This window comes from Podarcis erhardii (assembly GCF_964252035.2).
Source record: "Podarcis erhardii genome assembly, chromosome: 5".
Lineage (NCBI taxonomy): Eukaryota > Metazoa > Chordata > Lepidosauria > Squamata > Lacertidae > Podarcis > Podarcis erhardii.
In genome coordinates this window covers 94,194,730-94,217,779 of record NC_138509.1, presented here as the reverse complement: position 1 = coordinate 94,217,779, position 23,050 = coordinate 94,194,730, and the positions used below count along the sequence as shown (strand labels likewise).

General features: G+C 48.4%; 1 protein-coding gene across 3 annotated transcripts in view; it reads left to right on the top strand.

The window, feature by feature from the left end:
• Positions 1-840: 840 nt before the first annotated feature.
• The window catches only part of FAM131A (family with sequence similarity 131 member A), a 58,173-nt gene continuing 35,963 nt past the window's right edge, over positions 841-23,050 (top strand). Inside the window, exons 1-2 of one of the 3 annotated variants that reach the window (XM_081862734.1) lie at positions 1,057-1,192; positions 19,866-20,005. In XM_081862734.1, coding sequence (XP_081718860.1) covers positions 1,162-1,192; positions 19,866-20,005 — 171 coding nt within the window. In that variant the 5' untranslated portion in view covers positions 1,057-1,161. Of the gene's footprint in view, positions 1,193-1,267; positions 1,336-19,865; positions 20,006-23,050 lie in introns of those variants that run through there. The other 2 variants (XM_081862733.1, XM_081862732.1) reach the window with 2 other exon arrangements.

Genomic DNA, 23,050 nt, shown 5'->3' with positions numbered 1-23,050 from the left:
CCCCAATAGATGTTGATGAGTTGAAGCTTTGGCACCTTTCCTTTTTGGGGTACCATGTGCTGTGTTAGTGTGAATGGAGAGATGTGTCTTTGAACCAGAGGCTGCCAACTGGTGTCATTGCTGTATATAGTAAACAGCCTCCTTAGAACAGATGCTTTGCACCATTCCACACAATGCCCACAATGCCCTTTGGCTGAGCAGCAACCACATCACATATTATTGGGAACGAAGATTATAGAAGGAGCCCTGTGGCCATATGAGAGGGGGGCGGAAGAGTTTCCAGCAGAAAAGGATACTTGCCATAAGGTTGGGAGAAGGGGTCTTGCCTTTTGTGTGTGCTTGTGCATGACAAGGAGCAGGAGAGAGGGGTTGCCATGCCCGTTGCATCTTCTCTTTCAGGCATCACGAACCCATCTTGCTTGTGAAACTTGGGTGGGGATGGGAGAGCTGGCGTAGGTGATGTGAGAGCAGGGATTTAAGTCTCCCCAACCTACCTGCAGGACCCAGGAGCATTAGCACCTGCAAATTACAGATGGCAAACCTGGCACAGCAAGCCATTGATCCGCCCACCTAAGCAAAATCGGTTAGCTTCTTCGGCCCGCCCAGCAATTCAACAGACCCTTGGTTCCAGGTTCTAGTTCTGGCGGCGCTGGCCAAGGTGCTGAAATCGGCGGCGCCCGCCTAGAAGCCAGCTTTGCTGCTGTCCAGGGTGCTGAAGCCAGAGCGCTGTTCTTGGTGCTGAAGCCAGCTGCCTGTCTGCTAGCAGCTCGCTCGCTCGCTCTCAATTCTCCGCCAGCAGCAGTGACGTAGTCGAACGTGCAAGCGGCTCAGCCCCAGTGTCCCTGAGACGCCAGCTTCTCGAGGGGGCAGAAACTGAGGAGGAGGAGGAGGAGGAGACAGAGAGAGCCAGAGCGGTTCCTGGAGATCGTGTGTGTGTGTGTGTGTGTGTGTCTGTATGCGCGCGCGCTTCCTCCCTCCCCCTAATCTCCCCTCTTCTCTGTGTTGCCAGATCAACCCCACCAGCCAACGGGGGGGAAAAAAGAGAGAAGTCGCTTCTCCAGCCCACCGCCCGCCTACCAGCTCACAGCCCATGAGGTACTGTGGCAATGTGTGCGGTCTGGAGCAAAGGTTTACTGCCATCCTAAATTGCCCCCGACGATTATGGGCTGTATTGGCTCCAAAACCACCATCGGTAAGATTGCTTCTACCTGGCGGCGGCGGCGGCAGGGGGGAATGTGGGAATGAGGGAGTGTGTGGTTGCACCTCCGATGTGCCAGAACCAGCCGGAGTATGGGGGGATGCAGGTGCCTGGATCGTCCCTGGAGAAGAGATTGGGTGAGGCGGGGGGCGGGGGCTGCAGCGGAAGAGATCGCTTAATCGTTATAGCGTGTTTGTTTTCTGGAAGAAGGGCAGCAGGGAGCGTGAGCCTGTTCCCCCCCCCCCGGAGGGGGTAGAGAGGGGTGTGTGCATGTGCGGGGGGGGGGGGAGGTGCGTTGAGGCAAGGCAGGCTCCGCTCGCATGCTGCCTTCAGGAAAGGGCGAGCCTGGCGCCTCGGCTTCCTTAGCGTGGAAATCACGGCCGAGGTGTCGAGGCGGATGATCGCTCCGCTGGCTTCCCGGGGGTTGCTTGGCGCCGCAGCCTTCCAGCAGTTTCAGGGTTGTTTTTCCTCCAGAGCTTGGAAACATCCTCCCCTTTCCTCGGCTCTCTCCCCCCCCCCCGCCGCCCCCCGCCTCTCCCCGCACCCCGCGCCGACAGCAACGGCCGGAGCCCGGCGCAATTAGCATGCGAGGGCAGACTTGCTGTTGCCAAGGAACCACTCTCCTTAGCAGACCTTCAGCCTCACCGCCCCCCCTCCCGGCCGCCTTCTCGCCCCAATCTCAATTCGCATCCGAGAACCAGGAAGGAGAAGGAGGAAACACACCCAGGATTGGCCTCCTGTGTTAGAAGCCTGGCAGCCGGTTCAGCTTCTCCGGCTTGGGCGCAGTAAAGATGGGGGAAGAGGCAAGCAAAGGCTTCGGTCGACGCTTGTGAGACGAGTCCGGGTCACAGTCTGGAGCAGGAGCCTCTGGCTTTGCAGAGACACTCGGTGCAAGTTGCGTGGAGGGAGCAGGTCAGTTTCACAACTCGGCAGAGGAAGCCAAGGACTGCCAGGGGGAAGGGGACGCTATTCTTGAATCATGCTTTAGGGAGACGGTGTGTGGATCTGGCGAGCAGGACCCCCAGGAAGTAGTGGCAGAGAGGGCTAGCCTGCTGCCTTGGGCAATGCATCCCATATGGCGTTATTTCTGCTTGAAATTTGCTCCTAATCCCTTTTCTCAGGGGCTATACGCCCCCCCCCGCGCCATACACACACCTAGTTGTGAACAGCAGGTCGCTTCAACCCAGAGTCTTGAATTCATTCCTGGGAATAAAGTTCTGTTTTAAATCAATGGGATGCCTGTCGGCTATCTTCCCTGACCTCGTGCCCTCCAGACGTTTTGAGACTACTACAACACCCGCCAGCTGCTGCCACCCCAGAAGTTGTTCTCCAAAATATCTGGAGGACACCGGTTGGAAAGGCTGGATGAGAGTGCCTAGAGCTGGGATGCTAGATAGAGTCCAGGAAGCAGTAGGAAGAAAGTTTTCAGTAATGGGGAGAAAGAAGACCTGTAACTTAGCACAGCATGTATGCATTATGCGTTTGAGTGCTTCAAAACCTCCTCTTCTGCGCAGAGCAGCTTACAGAAAGATTAAATGTCATATAACAATGAAAACAGAAAGAACTATGAAAAATAACAACAATGCATTAAAAAAAAAAACAGTAGAGGAAGATGCCGTTGCCACACAAAACTGGCAGCTCTAAAGGCCTTTTAACCTGGCCCCAAACAGATATCAAATTTGGTGCCATGTTAAAAGGCCTGTGCATCTCTTCAACTGTGGGGGACCCAGGTCAGAGCTTCTGAGGATTATGTTAATACGTGGGCAGTTTTGTGTCTTGTGTGCTAGAGAAAGTGGGTGATATTAATAGCAGAAACTGACAATGCTCATAACAAGCACACATGCCCTGTTCATCTTTTGGGAAACTTCCCCTTCAGTATGTTTAGAGGCCTGTTCCATGTCCTGAGGCATTTCCCCTCTGAATATCTCGGGTGCTGGGTACAAGCAACAGGAGGGAGGGTGTTGTTTTCGTGCCTTGTTCATCAGGCGTTTGGCTGACTGACTGTTGGGAGCGTAATGCCTTTCTTTGTCTGCTCCATCAGTTGTAGCTTTTGCTTGCATTGCCTGTTTGGGCTAATAGGATGTCATTTTTGTCTCTGGTCCAGGCTTCTGTAATGTGCTTGGATGTGTCCACCTGTCTGAACTTCTCCTTTAATACCCGGGTTGAAGGCTCCAGAAAGACCCTCTGTTTGGCAGCACTATGCCAATATTGATCGCCCCCCACTCAGCAGTGGTTGGCCCTTGGGACTGGTGGGGCAAAGTGCAGGGAGGTGACAGGTGACAGGCAGAGGCATCACTAGTTTTAGTTTCTCCCCCATCCTCCTTCCTGCTGAGTTCTTACAAGGGCAAGACTGAGGCTCAGGAGAAGGGGAAAGCTGACAACTAGATTTGTAAGTAAGAAGGCAGGCAGGTAGGGGTTGTTTGGAGGCAGGTGGAGGTTGGTGAGGCAGTCCCCTATTTGCTGTAATGCCCAAATCCTCCTCCTCCTTCTGGATACCACATTCAACAGCAAGTTCCCTACATCTCTGTGTTCTCAGCCAACATACATGCAACCTTCGAAGAAAGGGATCCTACCTGTATATCTCATCATGCTTAAAATTACCACCTCCTGGGTTCCCTTACTGTGGCCAGTCTTTAATATGCTGGTGTGGTGGAAGTAGTTCTGTTCAGTCTGGAAGTCCCCCCCCCCCGCAACCCCCACACTATTATTTAATTACATGTGTATCTGACAGGAGTGAGCCAGCAGTAAATTACACTGGGCAAAGTGTAATAAAACTCTTTATTAGCAAACACAGGATCTGTGCAGCAGTGCCAGGCCTAATAAGCCCAGCAACTCATCTCTGGCAGGTCTTGTCCCCATGAAGCAGTAGCTGAGACTGAAGGTCCCCTCCTCCCCACAGCTGCCTAAATCCCCTCCTCTCCAAGGTTTTCTCCAAGCAACCTGAGACTATGCCTGCACAAAGCTAACTTCTCCCTTGCCCCTTTCATGCCTCTTCTGGTTCTGGGAGACTGGGGGAAAGGGGGCTTGTAGCAGGAGAGGGAAACACATGTGCCTCTTCACCAGCTGGACTCATCTCTGCCTCTTGGCCTCCCTTCTCTCCTGCTTCTGCTTCTGTTTCTGCTTCTGGACTGCTCTCTGTCAGAGACTCCCCTCTCTCACTCAGCCCTGTTACCTGTTCAGCTTCTGACACCTCCCTCCCCAGTCTTCTCCCTTTTCTCCCTTGGACCACTTATTATAATCTCACCACCACTTCCTGAGTTCTGAGCCTTCTTCTCTTGGGGTATTCCCAGCTGGTTCCTCCTCCCATTCCTCTGCCTCAAACCAATCAGTGACCATATCTTACTCTTCCAATGTGGGCTCAGGGCAGTATATATGGCTTTTTTATCCTCTGGAGAATATAACATATAGGCTGAGAGAAAGTGGCTGACCCAAGATCAGCACTTCACAAAGGACAATATTGACCCCACTTAGTTCATGTTCAACTGAGCTCTGGCATTGAAAACAGCTGTTAGGACCAAGCCTTGGAAGATTCTACATCCTAGGGTTTACAAAAAGTCCAGTTCACCTTATCCCAGGTGTCAGCCCCTAGACCTGTCAGTTCAATCTTTTCTTGAATGCCCTTATATGGGCATACAGTATATACACTGTGAATACATATAGTGTAATTCTAAGCATGCTTTTTCGGCAGTAAGTCCTGTTGGCTTCTGTGTGACTTAGTCTCTAGTAAATGAGCAAAGGACTGTTGTCCTAAATTGGTTTTAATACTCATTCCCTCTCTCTGGAATCCTGGAAGCTGCAGTCTATAAGTCGGCAATTCCAAAGCAACAGTTACAGGTCACAGGATTCTTTGAGGGCAGCTACGACTGTTATGCTGGTATAATTATCACATGGAAAGTTGTGCATATGTGCCCTTAATAAAACTCAATGTTCCCTAAACAAGAGTAGGCTTTGCTCACCCAACCCCGATCCTAACAATGTTAATTTGAGAATAAGTACTGCTGGTTTCAAGGGGACTTACTTTCAAGCAATATCACTTAGTGCTAGACAGACCTATACACCTTCCATGATAATACTCAGAATTTAAATAGTGCCATAGAATATTGAAAGCACTTGGCAAACATTAGCTCAGTCATCTGCACAAGGTTGTTGTTTAGTTGTTTAGTCGTGTCCAACTCTTCGTGACCCCATGGACTAGAGCACGCCAGGCACTCCTGTCTTCCACTGCCTCCCGCAGTTTGGTCAAACTCATGCTGGTAGCTTTGAGAACACTGTCCAACCATCTCGTCCTCTATCATCCCCTTCTCCTTCTGCCCTCCATCTTTCCCAACATCAGGGTCTTTTCCAGGGAGTCTTCTCTTCTCATGAGGTGGCCAAAGTATTGGAGCCTCAGCTTCAGGATCTGTTCTTCCAGTGAGCACCCAGGGCTGATTTCCTTCAGAATGGATAGGTTTGATCTTCTTGCAGTCCATGGGACTCTCAAGAGTCTCCTCCAGCACCATAATTCAAAAACATCAATTCTTCGGCGATCAGCCTTCGTTATGGTCCAGCTTTCACTGCACAAGGTAGCTGGTATTGTTATCCCCATGTTATGGATCAGACAGGATGGAGTAGTGACTGAAGCAGAAGTGAGGAGGAGGTTGACAAAGGCAACCTATTGAGTGGAAGGCAAAGGCAAGATTTGAAATGGGGACTTCTTGATTTCTCAGCTCACAATGTAATCCTATGCATGTTTCAACAGAAGTAAAATCTACTAAGTTCAATGGGGCTTGCTTCCTGGTAAATGCATTTGCACACTTTATTTATTTATCTAAAAATATATATCACATGCCCTATGCCACTTCATCTTGGGGAAGGGCATGTAACATATTTAATGCAATAATTACAAAATAAGAAATAACCAGCGCTGGCCTTGATGTAAAAATGCTTCCTTGATGCCAGGGCAGCTGACCTAAGAGGGGAAGGTATTCTGTAACCAAGGTGCCATCCAGGAGTGGGAATCACTGAACTCAGTGGGACTTAACTGGGAGTAAACATAGGATTATATGATGTCTCCTAGCCCTCTTGCTATAGTAAATGCAGCTGGATTTCCTCCGTAAGATTGAAGCATAAGAAATGCTTGGCACATCCCAAACCAGAATCTTTCCTCACAATATTTCCAGAATCCTTTGTTTAGATTTGCTGGGAAAATGGAATCCCAGACCATGAGAAAATGAAGCAGTCACCACTAGCACCTCAAACTGGAATGAAGATATCCAGTGAAATGGTCCAATGCAGCAAAAAGCACCAGCAATGCTGACCACGCCATGCTTGAATTTACATATCTTTGCCACCATGAGACCTAGAAACTTGCTTAATTGTTTTGGAAAACAAACTAGTTTCTTCATTGTTTTTGACCAGGGCTTTGAACTGCCAAAAGAGGGAGCGGAGGAGGAGGATCCACGTAGCCTGTGGGTCCATCTGCCTAGCCCATCTGTAGTGTGAGTATTTTAGTGTAGGAGCTTCAAGGCAGATGGATGGGATGTAGAAACCATGCTAAGCTCACCAGAAAGGTGGGTGGATATGAGGGAGAACCTCCTGCGCACATTTCACAGCCCAGAAGCTATTGGCATTTTGCTGTGGGTGGAATTATTTGTTTCTTTAAAGAAAGAAAAGAAACATTGTTTTTCCCCTTGGATTTTTATTTAGGAAAAAAGAATTGAACGAAAAAACCCATTACCAGTTCTCTCATGATGAATTTCGGCTTCTTGTTGTGAGCTGGTGATTTCCTTAGGGTCCTGGCCAACATTGAGCTTTATAGAAAAGCTAATTTGAGTGGTGAATGGAGGCTGTTGACTTATGAAGCTAATGCCTCATCCTGAATCAGACCATGGGGGTCTACTTCCTGATATCCTCTTGGACAGGCGACACCAAGGATTGAACCTGAGACCTTCTGCATGTGAAGCATATATCTACCACTCAGCTCCATTCTCCCTTGCAATAGGAAGCAGCAACCTTATACCAGGTCAGGTATCCATCTAGCCTAGTATTCTCTGCTCTGACTGGCAGCAGCCCTCTACAGATGCAGGCAGGAGTCTTTCTCAGTCCTGTTTCAAAATGTCAGGGAACGAACCAGGGATCTTCTGCTTGTAACCCATCTCTCTTGATACGCTTCATCTGGCTGCCAAAGTTATCGCTTCCTCAATGTACCCCTTCTTTGGAGAAAGGACAGGGAAAATGTCTCAGGGGGAGCCAAGCCAATTGCCCCCACCATTCGGTAAGCTAGTTTTTCAGTTTGTGCAGAACGTGCAGGTGGACAAGCAACAGCAATCCCCAAAAGCAGCAGCACACTCTCGCAGCCCCCATAAGGCTGCTTCTTGCCAGCTGGCTTAAAACACACCGTTTGTTTTCCTTCTTTCCCTCACTTTCAAACAGGGGAGGCAGGGTATTCATAGTTCAACACTAATTCAGGCAGGTAGGGAGTTCCATGAGGCACACATACCAGTCATCTAAGAGTCAACTGGTCATTCTTTAGATGGAGATCTTGTTGTTCACTCATACAACTTAGTGTCAAGTAGTACAAAAACCTGTGTTTGGTGGTGGTGGGCACTGCCTCTGTTTTTGGACAGGAGTCGATTACTGGCAAATTCAGGTCAATTTGGAACTCTTGTGCAACAAACAAAATTTGACTTTTTGTGATAAGTTAAAGTGCAGGGAAGATGCACGGACAATTGTGGAATAACACCTGCTTATTCCAGTGTTGTCCAACCTCCCAGGAAACAAATCAGAATGAATGCTCAATAAGTAGCCAATGTTGTCTCATCTCCCTGCAGACAAGTCAGACGATCAATGTCACCTCAATAAACAGGTGATCTGGAAGTGACCTGCAAATATTTAGGAAGAATTCAGAAAAATCAGTAACTAGGAACGTTGGAGAATTCAGTTGGAAACAGGAGCGGAAATTGCAGCAAATCACAGGTCTGCCCGAGGTCAGGAATGCAAAACATTATTAGCTGACTTTTTTTATCCCACGAACGTTTCATAAATAATTACATGGTTTCCCTTCCCTTGAAATTCACTGAGGTTAATGACATAAGTCATTACGTCCTTAACTATATGAGTTCCACCCACAACAGACAGCGAGGCAAATCGCCTAGGTTTTAGCAGAAGCCGATCCATGATGGAATGGAGACATAGGGCAAGAACTTGTGTGGAGCAGAGAGGCTGAGAAAGAAGGGATGAGGGAGGGGTATGAGGAGCACACAGCAGACCATTCCCTTTCCTACCCTTGGTGTATCCTTTGACTCCTACTGCTTTGGGAGACCATCAAAACCCTCCCCTTTGCAGGTGCCGTATTAAAAGCCACTCTGCAAAGGCCTCACTGGCAGCCCCTTTAATTCCCCCTTGCGTGCTGCTGAACCCTACAATTGTGGGGAAGTTGCTCAACCCCTTAGTCGTGGGCGCGTCATAACAGCCCATTCTGCCACTTCAGAGTCCTTTTCACTTTCGCTCACAGCAGTGTGTCCCTGCAGAGGTGTTAGGAATCCTGTTCCTTAGCAATCAGTGGCACAGGGCACCGTTTTGTTTTTTATGGGCATTGTGTGCGTTGAAGTTCTCCTCCTTTATTTCAGCTTCACTTGTTGCATCTTGTGATAAATTACTGACTTCATTGGTCAGTGGGTGGGTGTGTTTTTCTGTCTCTTCCCTGGCAAGAGGAGTCCTTGGTGTGATGGCACCAGAAAGAAAACCCTCTGCAAACATGCAGCAAAATCCCAAGCTGGAGCAATATACAGTCTCCCCTTTGCACAGAGTAAACATCCTGTGTAACCTTTCCTTTCCACAGAGGGTACAGGAAAATGCACATTCCTGCTTCCCATTGATTTTTTTGATATTTTTTTTTTAGCATCTCCTGTGAAACAGAGGGACCAGTTCTGCTGACTTTCTCTCCTTTTGCCAAGACTTTCTGCTAAGTCTCTCATTTCCCCAGCCTGCCAGAGTATCAGCATGAGGGTGTTCAGACATAGCTTTTGTCCCTGAATCTGTTTAGCTGAAACCCAACCGTTTTGCTCAGGAGTGGGTCTGGTCTCTTCCCATGCCTTTGTGCTGATGGGAAGGTGTTCATTATAGTGACCTGGTGCCCTCTAGTTCAGTTGGTAGAGCATGAGATCTCAAGGTTGGTGGTTTGAGCCCCACGTTGGGCAAAAGATTCCTGTATTGCAGGGGGTTGGACCCTCGTGGTCCCTTCCAAGTCTATGATTCTAAGGTTCCATCTAAGATATTTTGGACCACAGGTTCCATCAGCCACAACCAGCATGGTTATTCCATAAAGGTACTATCAGGCACCAGGCCATGTGGGAAGAGCCCAGGATAGCCAAAGATTGGGGATAGCCAAAGTGATGCCCTGCAAATGCTGTTGGACTTCAGCTCCCATCATCCTATTGGCCTGCTGGCTGGGGCTGATGGGAGTTGGAGACCAGCAACAACTGGAGGGAACTATGTTGGCATAGATCCTTTCTATGCTAGTGTGCTCTTGGATGCTGGAAGGGATGCAGCTGGTATGGGAAGGAATCACAGCGTGGGAGTTCCCCACACAATCTAGGCTTGGAAGGAGCTGGGATGTCATAAGGTCCCCAGCATCACTAACCTGGGGTTAAGCAAGGCTTTCCAGGGGACAGAATGGAGGAAGGGCAAATCACCCACCCTGTCCTTTCAATGTGAAGAACCTTTTAATTCCCTTCCCTTCCTCTTTGGTGCTCTCTCAGGCCTGATGGATGCATTCCTCTTGGAATGGGGTAGCCTGCCGTCAGTTGCCTGCGGTCTGCTCTCCAGCAGCTCCAATGCTGTGGGTGCAGAGGAACGGTGTGGGTCAGCCAAATGATGTGGCCAACAGGGCAATACAAGAGTAGGATGGAACCAGATCATTCTGCCACCCACTCAGGGAGTTCTTGCCAGCCTTTGCTGGAGCTCCATGAGTCAGGAGGACACAGCAGGCAACAAGTCCCACACTACTCCTATAACTTATGGACTGGATCACAGAGAGGACAGGACATAGTTTCAAGGGGATTCAGTGCTTCTTTAACTGAACCCATTTTCGAGGCTTGAAGCTGGAGGTCTTTGCTGGGGCTACCAGGCTTTCATACTACTAAAGAAATCTTGGTTTGTTGCAAGAGTTTCAGCTGATTGATTTCCCAGGCACATTTGAATAAATGTGTGTACAAGTAAAAACAATAGTTCTGAAGCAGAAAGCATACTTTTTTTTTTTAATGTTGTGTGTGATATGTGTTGTCTTAGCAGGAGCACATCCTTTCTGTATGTAAGAGAATGAGGCATGACTCTTTAAAGATGCTTTTTGCCTTCTGCATTTTCCTATACGTGCCCATAAGTACTCATTTTAATCTGCTGCCTCATTAACCAGGGTAGGGTTGGTTGTTTTTTTTTTTTTAAAAAAAACAATGCGGCCTTCTGCTGTGTTACTGGGAAGTTAGTCTCCCTGCATTCAAAAGGGGTTGAGCATGCCAGGGGTTGCAGCCCTGGCCAATCAGAAGTTAATAGACTGCAGCACAAGTCTTTTATTATTATTATTAATCTGCGCCATTGAAATGCAATCTCTATCATTTCCAGGTAGAATTGGCAATTTGTCCTGCCTGGAGCCCTGGAGAGCAGCTGCTGCTTAGTGTAGTCAGGGGTCAGCAAACTTTTTCAGCAGGGGGCCGGTACACTGTCCCTCAGACCTTGTGGGGGGCCGGACTGTATTTTTTTGGGGGGGGGGAATGAATGAATTCCTATGCCCCACAAATAACCCAGAGATGCATTTTAAATAAAAGGACACATTCTACTTATGTAAAAACACACTGATTCCCGGACCATCCGCAGGCTGGATTTAGAAGGCGATTGGGCTGGATCCGGCCCCCGGGCCTTAGTTTGCCTACCCATGGTGTAGATAGTACTGAACTGGATGTACCAATGTTCTGACTCAATATAAGGCAGCTTCCTCTCTTCCTGCCTTATGCTCCTTTCTGGACTCCGGGCAGGGCAAGCGTTTTCAGTCCCCTTTGCTAGCTCGGGGTACCCTCCCCATTTTGTGTCTCATCTATTTCTGGCAGAGAAAGGTCACATTGACACCCCTGTTTTTTGGCACTGCTGCAGTTTCAGCAGAACCCGGCCCTCCGGACTGTCCTTCTCATTGTTCATCAGAAATCTTTGCCTCCTGTCCCTTGCCAGTGCTGACGGCAGCCCCGGGACCGGTGATTGCTGCCCCTGCTCTTGATTGATGCTGAGTCTCTGGTTAAAAAAACTTTGACACACATTCTTTGATTTGTGTGTGTGTTTAATGTCTCAAAGTGGGAGGGAGAGAATCTGTGCTATTTCTGCAGAAGCTGCTGGCACCCCCCACCCCCTGGCATGATGGCAGCACGCTCGGAAATTAATGGCTCGCCTGTTAGGAACGCAGTGTCCCTTTCATGGAAGGGAGACTCACGCTGCCGGATGCAGTCTCTTCTTGGAAGGAAATCCTGGCTAGATTCACACATCCTTCCTTCCTCCTTTTCTGCACCTCTCTCTCTCTCTCTCTCTCTCTCTCTCTCTCCATCTCTTCCCTTCCCACTGACACAAAGTCTGTTTCAGTCTGTGTGCACATTACCATCCACTCTGGGACCAGTGAGCTCCCAGTACTGCTGGCTGTAGAATCCGCATTCCCCACAATGCAGAACTGGCTTGTAGTTTCTTGAGAAATGCTGTTTGATGCTTTTCCCACTCAAACCAGCTTCCAACTGGTTTGAATCATAAGCTACACTCATTTCACTGTTCAAAGATCCCCCTATTTTCCATGGACAGTCCCGGATTTACAGAAGCCATCCCGGTTTCTGATTTGATCCCAGAATGTTCCTGTTTTCCTTATGATGTCCCTATTTTCATTGGATAAATGTTGGAGGGTATGGAGTTATATGACCCCCGAGGCATCTGAAGGCAGCCATGTATGGGGAAGTTTTTAAATGTTTGATGTTTTATTATGTTTTTATGTATATTGGAAGCTGTTCGAGTGACTCAAGAAACCCAGTCAGATGAATGGAGTATAAATAGTAAAATGATGATGGTGATGTTGATGATGATAATGATAGAATGTCCCTATTTTCATCAGAGAAATGTTGGAAGGTATGGGTTCAGCTGAGGTGTGTACACTTGAGAAAGCCATTGCACATGTGCAGATGACTGCTTCGTGAATAGTTGTTTGGGGTTTGTAGGTGTAGGAAAAACCAAACTGGTAACGTCCCTGCTCTCGTTCTGGAGTGTGGGAAATGACTTCGCAGCAAATGGCCTTTTAAGCCCCTAATGTGTACCTAGCCTTAGTTTCCATAGAATCCCTGAGCCAGAGGGACGAGCCTCCCTTTCCCACGACAGTGACAATGCACAGCAAATGCTGCCTTTTGCAGGAACTTTGCCCCATTTATAGTCAGTAGATATTTAAGGCTGCTTTGCATGTTCCATAGTTTGCATGCTATATTGCAAGAAGTTCTTTGGCCTGCGTTCATTCATGCATTATCTCAGCAGTATGCTTTTCGCATATCCCAGGAACCGAAACCACATGGGAACATCTCTCTGCTTAGTTAACCATGAGCACGAAACAGTATCTATGTGATTTGGGCTGAATTTCACTTGTAAGTTTTATTGACTGGAAGGGAACTGGTTTCCACTATCCCTTGCTTAGGAGCTGAGCAACACTGTGAAGACCCTTGCATGATGTATTATTGGGGGTTGGACTGTACCACTTCAGGATGCAAATGGATGTGTGTGTGTGTGTGTGTGTGTGAGAGAGAGAGAGAGAGAGAGAGAGAGAGAGAATGATTATGCTCATTGATCACACTTCCTACCAAAGTATAGGAATGTAGGAAGTTGCCTTATACCAAATCAGACCACTGGTCCATGTAGCTCGGTATTGCTTACACAAACCGGCAGCATCTCTCCAGGGTTTCAGGAAGAGGCTTTTCTCAGGCCTACTTAGAGATGCTGGAAACTGAACCAGAGATCTTCTTCATGCATAACAGCTGCTCTGTCACTGAGCCACGTCCCTTCTCTCAAAATCAGCAAGGCAGGGGAAAAAAGCTAGCTTTGAACGTTCCCTTTGACTACTTTTGCATGCACAGTGATCCTTTAAAAAGACAACAACATTTGTGTGTGTGTGTAAATGTTCATATTCAAGCATTTGTTCCATCTCCCTGGAGGCTGAAGGGATACAATCCATCAAGAGCTGTACCACGTAATTCTGTAGTAGATCATGTACATCAGCAGACAGGCTGGAGACAGACTGTAGTTTGTGAATTTAAAAATCCAGACGATGGCAATGCCTTTTATTAGGCCAGCCGGAATGTCACAGAGGAAGTGCGCAAGCCTTTGGGTTCTCCAGAACTCTTCATCAGGCTTGATGCTGCTGCACAGAGCAAGAGGAAGGGCAGAGGAAAAGAGCTGGTGATGCCTCGGAGCTGGTGGCTGGTCAGAGGCTTAAGACGCAGCAAGGGAGGAGCCAGCAGCAGACACTGAAAGGAGGATCCACGAGGTGCTATGCAGGTCTCATTGCACCTAACACTGCAGCAGAGGGAAAAAGGAAAACATACCCTCATGTTTGAAAAAATAAAAATAATGTATTATATGTTCCTTTCCTACCCCGTGGCAGTGTTAGGTGCATAGAGCCTCACAGAGCCCCTTTTCAATGTCTGCAACCTGCAATCCCATCTAAAGGCTCTGACCAGAGGCAGACCCCAAGCCAACTTCCCTCCCCCCCAGCTTTGCTCTGGCCTGATGAAGAGACCCGTGGACCTGAAAGGTTTGCACATTATTTTGGGTTGGCCTAATAAAGGTATTGCCCTCATCAGTGGCAGACTTTGGGCTTTCACATTTTGGAGGCACCCTGTCTGATGCCAAAATCTGGCACCCCCTCCTCCTCCTCCTCACACCTTCCATTCTATATCATTGTTGCATTTCCAGATAATTTTTATTGGTGTTCATGTAAATATAAGGACAACATATAACTACAGTAACTTGTCCAGTGGTGCATTCTTGCTAAGTTTAATATGCTGTACACCGTACACGAGCAATATGTTAATTTATGCAATGTCGATTTGAATATTCCCTCCTACACCCCTCTTGGCTCAGTGCCCAGTGTGGGTGAACCCATCGTTCTCCCTGAAATCCACCTTTGCCCTCATTTGGTATTTAGACTTATATCTTATGGGCAGGACTTTACTTTCATTTTTAACAGAGCTTGAAAGTTTGAAGTGATTTGAGAGAGGTTTCTTTTTCATGGGGGTGGGGAAGGAGTGCAGACGTTTGCACACAGAGTTTATTTTGCCCTGAGGTCACTTCTGGTCAAAAGTGCTTTGCGGGGTTTCAAACAATATAGAAACTGCCTAGAGGCAGGAGTGGCAGGTGTATACACACCACAAGCAACAATCGCCTTTTAAAACAGCCTTCTACGCGCTGAAAAATACTATTCATAGCACTAAAAAAAACCCACTATGCTATCTCAAGTATAAATAGGTACGTGTGGGCAAGTATACGCTGGTAAACGTATTTCAAGTGAGTAACTTTTGTGGCATTAATTTCAATTCTTATTGAAGAGGTCCAGAGGATTCTAAGGATGTTTCCAGATGGGGGCTGAATATTGTTGTTAAAATATTGCAAACAGGTCATTGGCAAAACATAGCTATTCTTTAAATTCTTGCATTTCCCCTGGGGAGAAAATGAATTAAATAGGGAAGGGGGAATATGACTGTCATCTTGATGCTGGCAACAGACTTTGTGTGGAATCTGCAGAAAAACAACACCCCCCCCCAACCTTGCATTAAAGAGGAGCAGGGATCGCACAATGAACTGGCAGCGCAATAAACCTCAGCTAGATGGACAAGAAGAAGTCGTTTCTGCATTGGGACTGTGGCAGAAGCAGGCACAGGCAGCCCCACGGAGACTCACAGGCCCTCCTGCTGCATGCAGGGATCTGCAGGAGAGCTGGCATGCAACGGCTAAGACCGGCCAGAGCCTTGCTCTCAGGCTTGCGATAACAGGTGGACCCAACAGGCAGCTGGAGTGAGAGCCATGAAACAATTATTATTAGTGGAACGAGCTGCAGCCCAGCAGCTACCTAAGCATTTTTGTTATGGGATGCATGCACTGTTCCCATGAATGCTGACTGCTACAGAATTCTAGACAATCTGGGAGCAACAAATCCTAGCCTCTCTTTCTCCATGGGGAGTGTGGCACACACATATCCACTTGGGTCTTTTAGCCGTATATTTTGCTGTATTCAGGGACTGTTGTTTTCACGGAGGGGGACGGGCACAGATAGAATGGAACAGCCAGGATCCTGAACAGCAGCCCTCTCCACTGCAACGTTTTGTTGCAGGTACCACTTTTGTGAATCACAGGGCTGGACTGACTCAGCGGTCACTCTGACTTTCTTCGCCAGCTGCCAACCAGGCTGTCTTTGAGACCTTGCCAGAAAGGGTACGCTAGGCACCTGCAACTCCTGTCATTTACCCTCAGCATCAGATTGCCAGAAGTCCACATTTTCTGAAAACGGAGGGCTATTGTTTGGAGGAGAACACCACCACCTGATTCTCCTGGAGAGAGAGAGAGAGAGTGTGGCATGGGTGCCCGGGGGAAAACCTGGCAGCGCTCAGAGGCGGGAGGTGTGGATGTGTGTATCCTGTTCCTTTTGCTTGCTTAGGAGAGGGAGGCTGGCAGACACTTTCCCTTGGCTTTATACTCTGCGACTCTCTACACATCTCCCGACAAGCTCCTTTAGCAGTCCCCGAAGACTGAATGCAGTTCCTGGCACACAGCCCCATGCAGCCAGCCACTGTCTGCAGGGCTCCTTCGGAAAGCCCCAGGAAAGAAATCCGAGCAGCAGCAGAATAATGGAGCAGAGGAGAAACTTAATTCCTGCTTTCCCTGGCAGGTGAAAGCAGCCTAGGGAGCTAGGAGAGGTGTGGGGTCAGCTGGTAGCCCCCCACTCCATTCCTGGCAGGAGCTGCAGAAAGCAGAGGAGAGAGGGAGCAGCTTAGTGGTAAAGGATCTGCCTTGCAAGCCAAAGGTTCCGGGTTCAATCCCCCAGCATCTCCCGAAATCCCAGAGAGACGGTGTCAGCCAGTGTAGACTATACTGAGCAAGATGCACCAGTGGTTTGACTCAGCGTCAGACAAGTTTGCACTGGGTCCTGAAAGGATGCAGTTAACCACAATGGGTGGCGTTTGCTGTTAGGCATACTCAGAGCAGACTCATTAAAACCAGAGGACTTTAGGTAAGAAGCTAATTTATCTCTAGCCAGCTTGCTGGTTCATCTAGTCCAGGGCCCCCCAAACCTGGGTCACCAGCTGTTGTTGGACTACAACTCCCATCATTCCTAGCTAGCAAGTGGCCATGGATGGTGGAAATTGTACCCCAAAACAGCTGGAGGCCCAAGTTTCAGAAGCCCTGGTCTAGTCTAAATGGTGTTGGACTCCAGCTCCCAATAGCCCTAGTCAGCATGGCCAGCGGTCAGGGATGATGGGCTTTGTAGTCCACCAAAATATCCAGAGGGCTACAGATTCCCCACATGTGCTCTATTCTATGCTAAATGGCAGAAGCTCTCCGAGGATTCACACAGTGCCATCTTTGAGATACCACGGATTGGAACTGGGACCTTTTCCTGAGTACAAAGTAGATACTATACCACTGAGCCACAGTCATTCCTTGCAAGCAACTTGTTGATTTAGTTCCAATGGCTTGACTCTGCATATGACATGCATTTAAAGCACATCAAAAATGTATTTAAAATACCTTCCTCCCCTCGGAGAATCTTGGGAACTATAGTTCATTAAGGGGGCTGGGAATTGTAGCTCAGCGAGGAGGAAACTGCCATTGCCAGGGTTCTCTGGCAGATGTTGTGAGCTTTAAATGTGCATGGGATGTGCTTTGAATGTGTGATATGGCTGTAAAACCTTACAGTTATTCCAGTGAGAGAACAGAGGAATTAAATTCTGGTAGCAAAATCTTTCATCTGGAAGCCAACATGCTTTGCTCTAGGCAGTTAATATCTGCTTTTATCCGTTGGTATAACAGATGTATTTTTCCAGTTGTATTTTATTAAATATAAAAAATTCACATATATATATATATAAATATTCCAATACATAACATTTGTGTTTTGTTTTGTCTACTTCCCACCCCTTTTTCCATGGTGTTTTTTTATTTCTCCCCCTGGCTGCACCCTATCTTCTGTCTTTTATACCATAACAATGATACGATAACTTCTAATTCCTTCAGTTGCTCATAGTTCAAATCCTGCTTGCGAATTCATCGTACTATAATATTTCTTTAGACAGTCCGGAAAAAAGCTTCCATTCTTCCACAAAACAATCATCTTTAGGTTCTCCTATTTTAGCTGTTACCTTTGGCAATTCCACATAATAGTCAATCACATTACTTATCCATTCCTTTTTGGTGGGAAGGTTGCTATAACACAGGTAAAAATAGATCTAGGATGGGTACAGGGAACTTCAGAGCTGTGGGCCATATGTGGCCCTCCAGGGTGCTCCATGTGGCCCTTGGGTCCCTCTCAAGGCTGTGCCACTTCCTAGCATTGCTTTGCAACTTCCTTGACTGCAACTTTGCCTGGCTTCAAGGAGTCCTTGCACTCTGACAATGCTACTTGCTTGCTTGAATGGACAATAGAGAGGGGCTTGTGAGTGGAAATCTGCCTACTTCACTGAAGTGAAATGTGCATTCCTTCCTTCTCCCAATATTGTTCTTGGCTCTGCCTGCCACGGCCATGATTACGCAGAAGCAGAATGTTGCCCTCGAGTTGCAAAGGTTTCCCCACTGTTGATACAGAATGTGCCTGTGGATTGTGACTGGGGGAGGGGGGGGGAGAGAGACAGACCCCACGGTTTGTCCATGCTTCAAAATTCCTGCTTTTTGTCAGAATTGGAATCAGTGTGGTATGCGCTGTGGTCTGAACTACTGGGCCTCTTGGGCTTGCTGATCAGAAGGTCAGCGGTTCAAATCCGTGTGAAGGGGTGAGCTCCCGTTGCTTTGTCCCAGCTCCTGCCAATCTAGCAGTTCAAAAGCATACCAGTGCAAGTAGATAAATAGGTACCACTGTGATAGAAAGGTAAATGGTGTTTCCGCGCGCTCTGGCTTCCATCACAGTGTTCCGTTGCACCAGAAGCAGTTTAGTCATGCTGGCCACATGACCTGGAAAGCTGTCTGTGGACAAACGCTGGCTCCCTCGGCCTGAAAGCGAGATGAGCGCCACAACCCCATAGTCGCCTTTGACTAGACTCAACCGTCCAGGGGTCCTTTACCTTTTCTACCTTTACCTTAAATAAAGACTAGGCAAGTGAGAGTTCAAATCCCTCCCCTCAGCTGAGAGCATGATCTGGAGGCAGTCGCTGTCTCTCAGGCTAGCCTACCTCGTAGGGTTGTTGCAGGCATAAGAATGAGAGGAAATCCACTTGGAACTCCTTGGAAGAAGCATGGAATGAAAACGAAGCAGGTGCTTGGAATCCAAAGGCAACCAAATGCCCATGGAAAGCTCACAAGCGGGGCATAGCCATTGCCCTTCTCTTGCTGCCCATCTGCAGCTGGTTTTCAGGGTCAAAGATCCTGGATGTGCCATGAAGCCAGCTACCCACCACCAGGGTCACATCCATACACATAAAGCACTCTTTCCCCACTGTAAACAGTCAAGGCTTCCCCTGGAGAATCCTGGGAACTGTAGTTTGGGGTGCCAAGAGACCCCTCACATAACTGCAACTCCCAGCAACCTCAACAAACTACAGTTCCCAGCATTCTTTTTGGGAAGTGGGGAGCCGCGACTGTGAAAGTCGTATAAGAATGCTTTCAATGTGTGTGTGCTGGTCCCAGGGGGGGGGGTTACCATGAGGCGTGGTCAGAGTCCGGTCCTGGGTCGAGGGTCTGGAGTCTGTCCACCAAGGGCAAAGTGAGGTCCAAAGCAAGGAGCCGGGCAAGGTCGGGAACTCTGGAAGAACAGGTCTGGGTGCTGGCAGAAACAGGTTTCCAACGACGTTGCTCCCGCAACCTGGGACCGGGCTGACTGGCCTTTATCTTCTCTGAGGCCAGGGGCGGTCCTGGCCCACAGGTGACCAGCCTCTCCTGGCCTTAAGGCGAGCACTCCTCCTGAGAGAACCCAGTTCCCTCCGCCTCTCTGCCCTGAGCCTCTGCAGCTCAGGAGAGGCTGGAGGGTTACTGGACCCAGGGGGAGGCTCACCTTCCCCTGACAGGGCTGGGAGAGGCGCACCTGTAGGCAATGGGTCCTCAATCACCAGAGTGGATTCATCTGGTGTCTGCTCCTGAGGATCCAGCACAGGTGCAGGCCCTTCAGATTCAAGGCCCTGCCCCGGCTCAGCTGGCCCTGGAGGCGGGGACTCCTGTGCAGGCTAGGATTCCTCTGGTTCAGCCTCTGAATCAGATTCCCAGGCCATCACAGTGTGTCTTTCGGATGTGACCACAGTCTTCTGACCCACTTTGAAAGCCCATGCCTGCTGCCACAATCTCCCAGCCAGGGGGTGGTTCCATGAATAGATTATGTGCTGTGCAATGTGACGAGCCTGATTTTGGGTTGCAAAAGGGAGACCGCCTGCTTTTGCTCACTCCTTCTTGTTCCCCGGAGGTTGACCTCACTCTCTGCTCTCCCCTGCAGTGGCTGTGGACACTACTTTGCACGTGGAGTGGACCGAGGCGAAGTCCCTGCCCGCCCTCTCGCCCCTGGGCCACACCCGGACCTCCCTAGTGCGCAGGCTGGTTCGCCAAAGCTCTGTGGACAGCCAGGATTCTCTCGAGGTGCCCTTTTTCATCACTCTGCTTCTAGGCTGGCAGGACTGCGGGGGGAGATAGATGTTGCTGCAGCAACAGCCTTAAGGTGCATGTAGCTTAAGCTGCCGCATGGTGGGAGCTCCTGCGTGGCACGGGGGCGGGAAAGAAGGGAGACTTGTGCGCTATTGGTCCATTGGTTCTGTGCTTGTCAGCTCCAGCCTCCCCCGACCTGATGCTCTCCACTGGTTTGGGACTACAACTCCCATCAGCTCCAGGGTTGTTGGGAGTTGTAGTACATTTTGGTTGCCCTTTTCTGAACATTTTCCAGCTGTACAATATCCCTTCTGAGGTCCTGTGACCTGAACTGTGCTCTGCATTCCAAGTGTGGCTGTAGAACTATAGATTTGTATAACATCATTACGATATTGGAGGTTTCGTCTTCACTCCCTTTCGTAACATTCCCCAGCACGCGATTCACCTTTCCCAAAGCTACTGAGTATATTATTTAGCATTTGTACTGTACCACTAACGCCCACAGTGTTCCACACTGAAAAGTGGTCCCTGCCTTGAGGAGCTTACACTCTCAAGCTTTTCCAAAGGAGAAGCGTCTATCAGAGGAGAGGAAGACAGGGTGAGGGTAACAGGGAAAAGATACAGGCTCAGTTCAGTTGTGTTTCGTGCACAGCAAAACAGGGTGATGTGTGTGTGAATGCGCAAAATAAGGAGTGTGACAATTGAACTTGTTGGGATGGATTTGGAGGGTAGGAGAGGCTCTATTATTTATTAATTAGCCTTCCTCTTATTCACTTGAGGAAGATTAGTGTTTAGTTTAGCAGAGTTAAAAATATATCATCCTTTGCGGTATTAACATGGAAACTGGAGACAAAGCTGCATGGCTTTGTATAATTATCCAGGATGCCTTTGGCAGTCTGGATTCTCCCTTTATTATCCCTCTAAACAAAACAACCACACAGAAGTCCTTAATGTAAGGATATAAAAATATTGTTTACTTACATAAAGCTGCAGACTCAGTTCAAGCAGAAAATAGCAATGAAGTAAGGCAGGCAAGAAGACAGGGCGAGGGTACCAGTGGAAGGAGGCATGTTCAGTTTTGCTTTATACACAGCAAAACTGTTATATGCATATGTAAAATAAGGAGGGAGAAGGTTGACTTACCTTGCTTCTGATGGCAAAGCCCTTCAGAATTCATATTTGAGAATCAGGTAGGTAGCCGTGTTGGTCTGATGCAGTCGAAATATATATAAAAATTAAAGAATTGTCCAGTAGCACCTTAGAGACCAACTAAGTTTGTTCTTGGTATAAGCTTTCGTATGCATGCACACTTCTTTAGATATGTGCATGCACATGAAAGCTTATACCAGGGACAAACTTAGTTGGTCTCTAAGGTGCTACTGGACAATTCTTTAATTTTTTAATATATTTCATATTTGAGAAGTCGGTGGTTTCAGTAGGATGAGGTTTCTGCCTCTCCCCACCCCCCACTCGCCTGCATAGCTTCTGCATTTTTACCAGGAGCAAATTATGATGGAAATTCAACTGGTGCAGCCTGACCAGGACATGAGATGCATTGATGGGCAAAGGTATACCTGTTGAATTCTTAAATTTTACTGTCCTTTATGTTGCTGGTTTTGTTTGACCTTGATAGCGCAGTTGCTTAAAGGTGCAGAACATCTGTCAGGAAGAAAAGTCACCCATCCTACCCAATGCAGTCAGCTGTTAAAGATCAGGCCATTAAAGAATCTCATCCTGCACTTCCTACTCCCTGGGAGCTGTCCCTGTCTGACTTTAGCAGCTTCAGGGTTTTTTACACACTCCAGGGGGGGCCTTCTTTCAAATGCTGGGATTAATTCAATTACCTCGCCCCGGGTGGTCCCTGCTCCTAGCATTCTAACTAAATGGGTAATAAGTCGAAAGCAGTAGGTCTCTGATTTGGCCTGGCCAGAATTATGACTTTTCCAATGACTTGCTCACAAGGGAGCCAGGAAGCACCAAGGGTTGTCAACTGACCAAAGCAAACCCCTGGCTGGCCTGCTCCTACGCCTATTAACAGCAGCTTGGTCTGCAGACACTGGCGAAGCTTTTCACAGCACGGAGCATGAAAACCTGTAAATACTCACAGGTAATAGAAACACGGGACACGGGTGGTGCTGTGGTCTAAACCACTGAGCCTAGGGCTTGCCGATCACAAGGTTGGCGGTTCGATACCCTGTGCTGGGGTGAGCTCCTGTTGCTCGGTCCCTGCTCCTGCCAACCTAGCAGTTCGAAAGCACGTCAAAGTGCAAGTAGATAAATAGGTACTGCTCCGGTGGGAAGGTAAACAGCGTTTCCGTGCGCTGCTCTGGTTCGCCAGAAGCTGCTTAGTCAGTCTGGCCACATGACCCAGAAACTGTACGCCTGCTCCCTTGGCCAGTAAAGCAAGATGAGCGCCACAACCCCAGAGTTGGCCACGACTGGATCTAATGGTCAGGGGTCCCTTTACCTTTACCTTTAATAGAAACACAGGTAGCTGCTTCACATTGGGTCAGATTATTTGCCTACTCCCAACAGGTGGTGATTCCTTCATCATAAGAACTCAGGGTGGTTCACAAAATAAAATGCAAGATAAAACACAAGTAAATAATTAAATCGAAACAACAGAACAATAACCCCTCCCTTCCCACAGACACATTTTATAGGCTGTAGAATATTAATCAGCCAAAGGCCTGGTTGAATAGGAACTTTTTGGCCTGGCGCCTCAAAATGTATCATGAAGACACCAGGTAAACCTCCCTGGGGAGAGCATTCCACAGACGGGGAGCCACTACAGAGAAGGCCCGTTCTGGTGTTCCCGTGCTCCAGACCTCACGTAGAGGAAGCACACGAAGAAGGGCCTCAGATGATGAACGCAGAGTCCAGGACGGTTTATATGGGGAGAGGCAGTCTTTGCGGTATTGCAGAGCCATTTAATGCTTTCCAGATCAAACCCAGCATTCTGAGTTTGGCCCAGAAACTAACTGGCAGCCAGCGCAGTCAGGGCAGGATCGGTGTAATATGCTCAAACCGTCTTGTCCC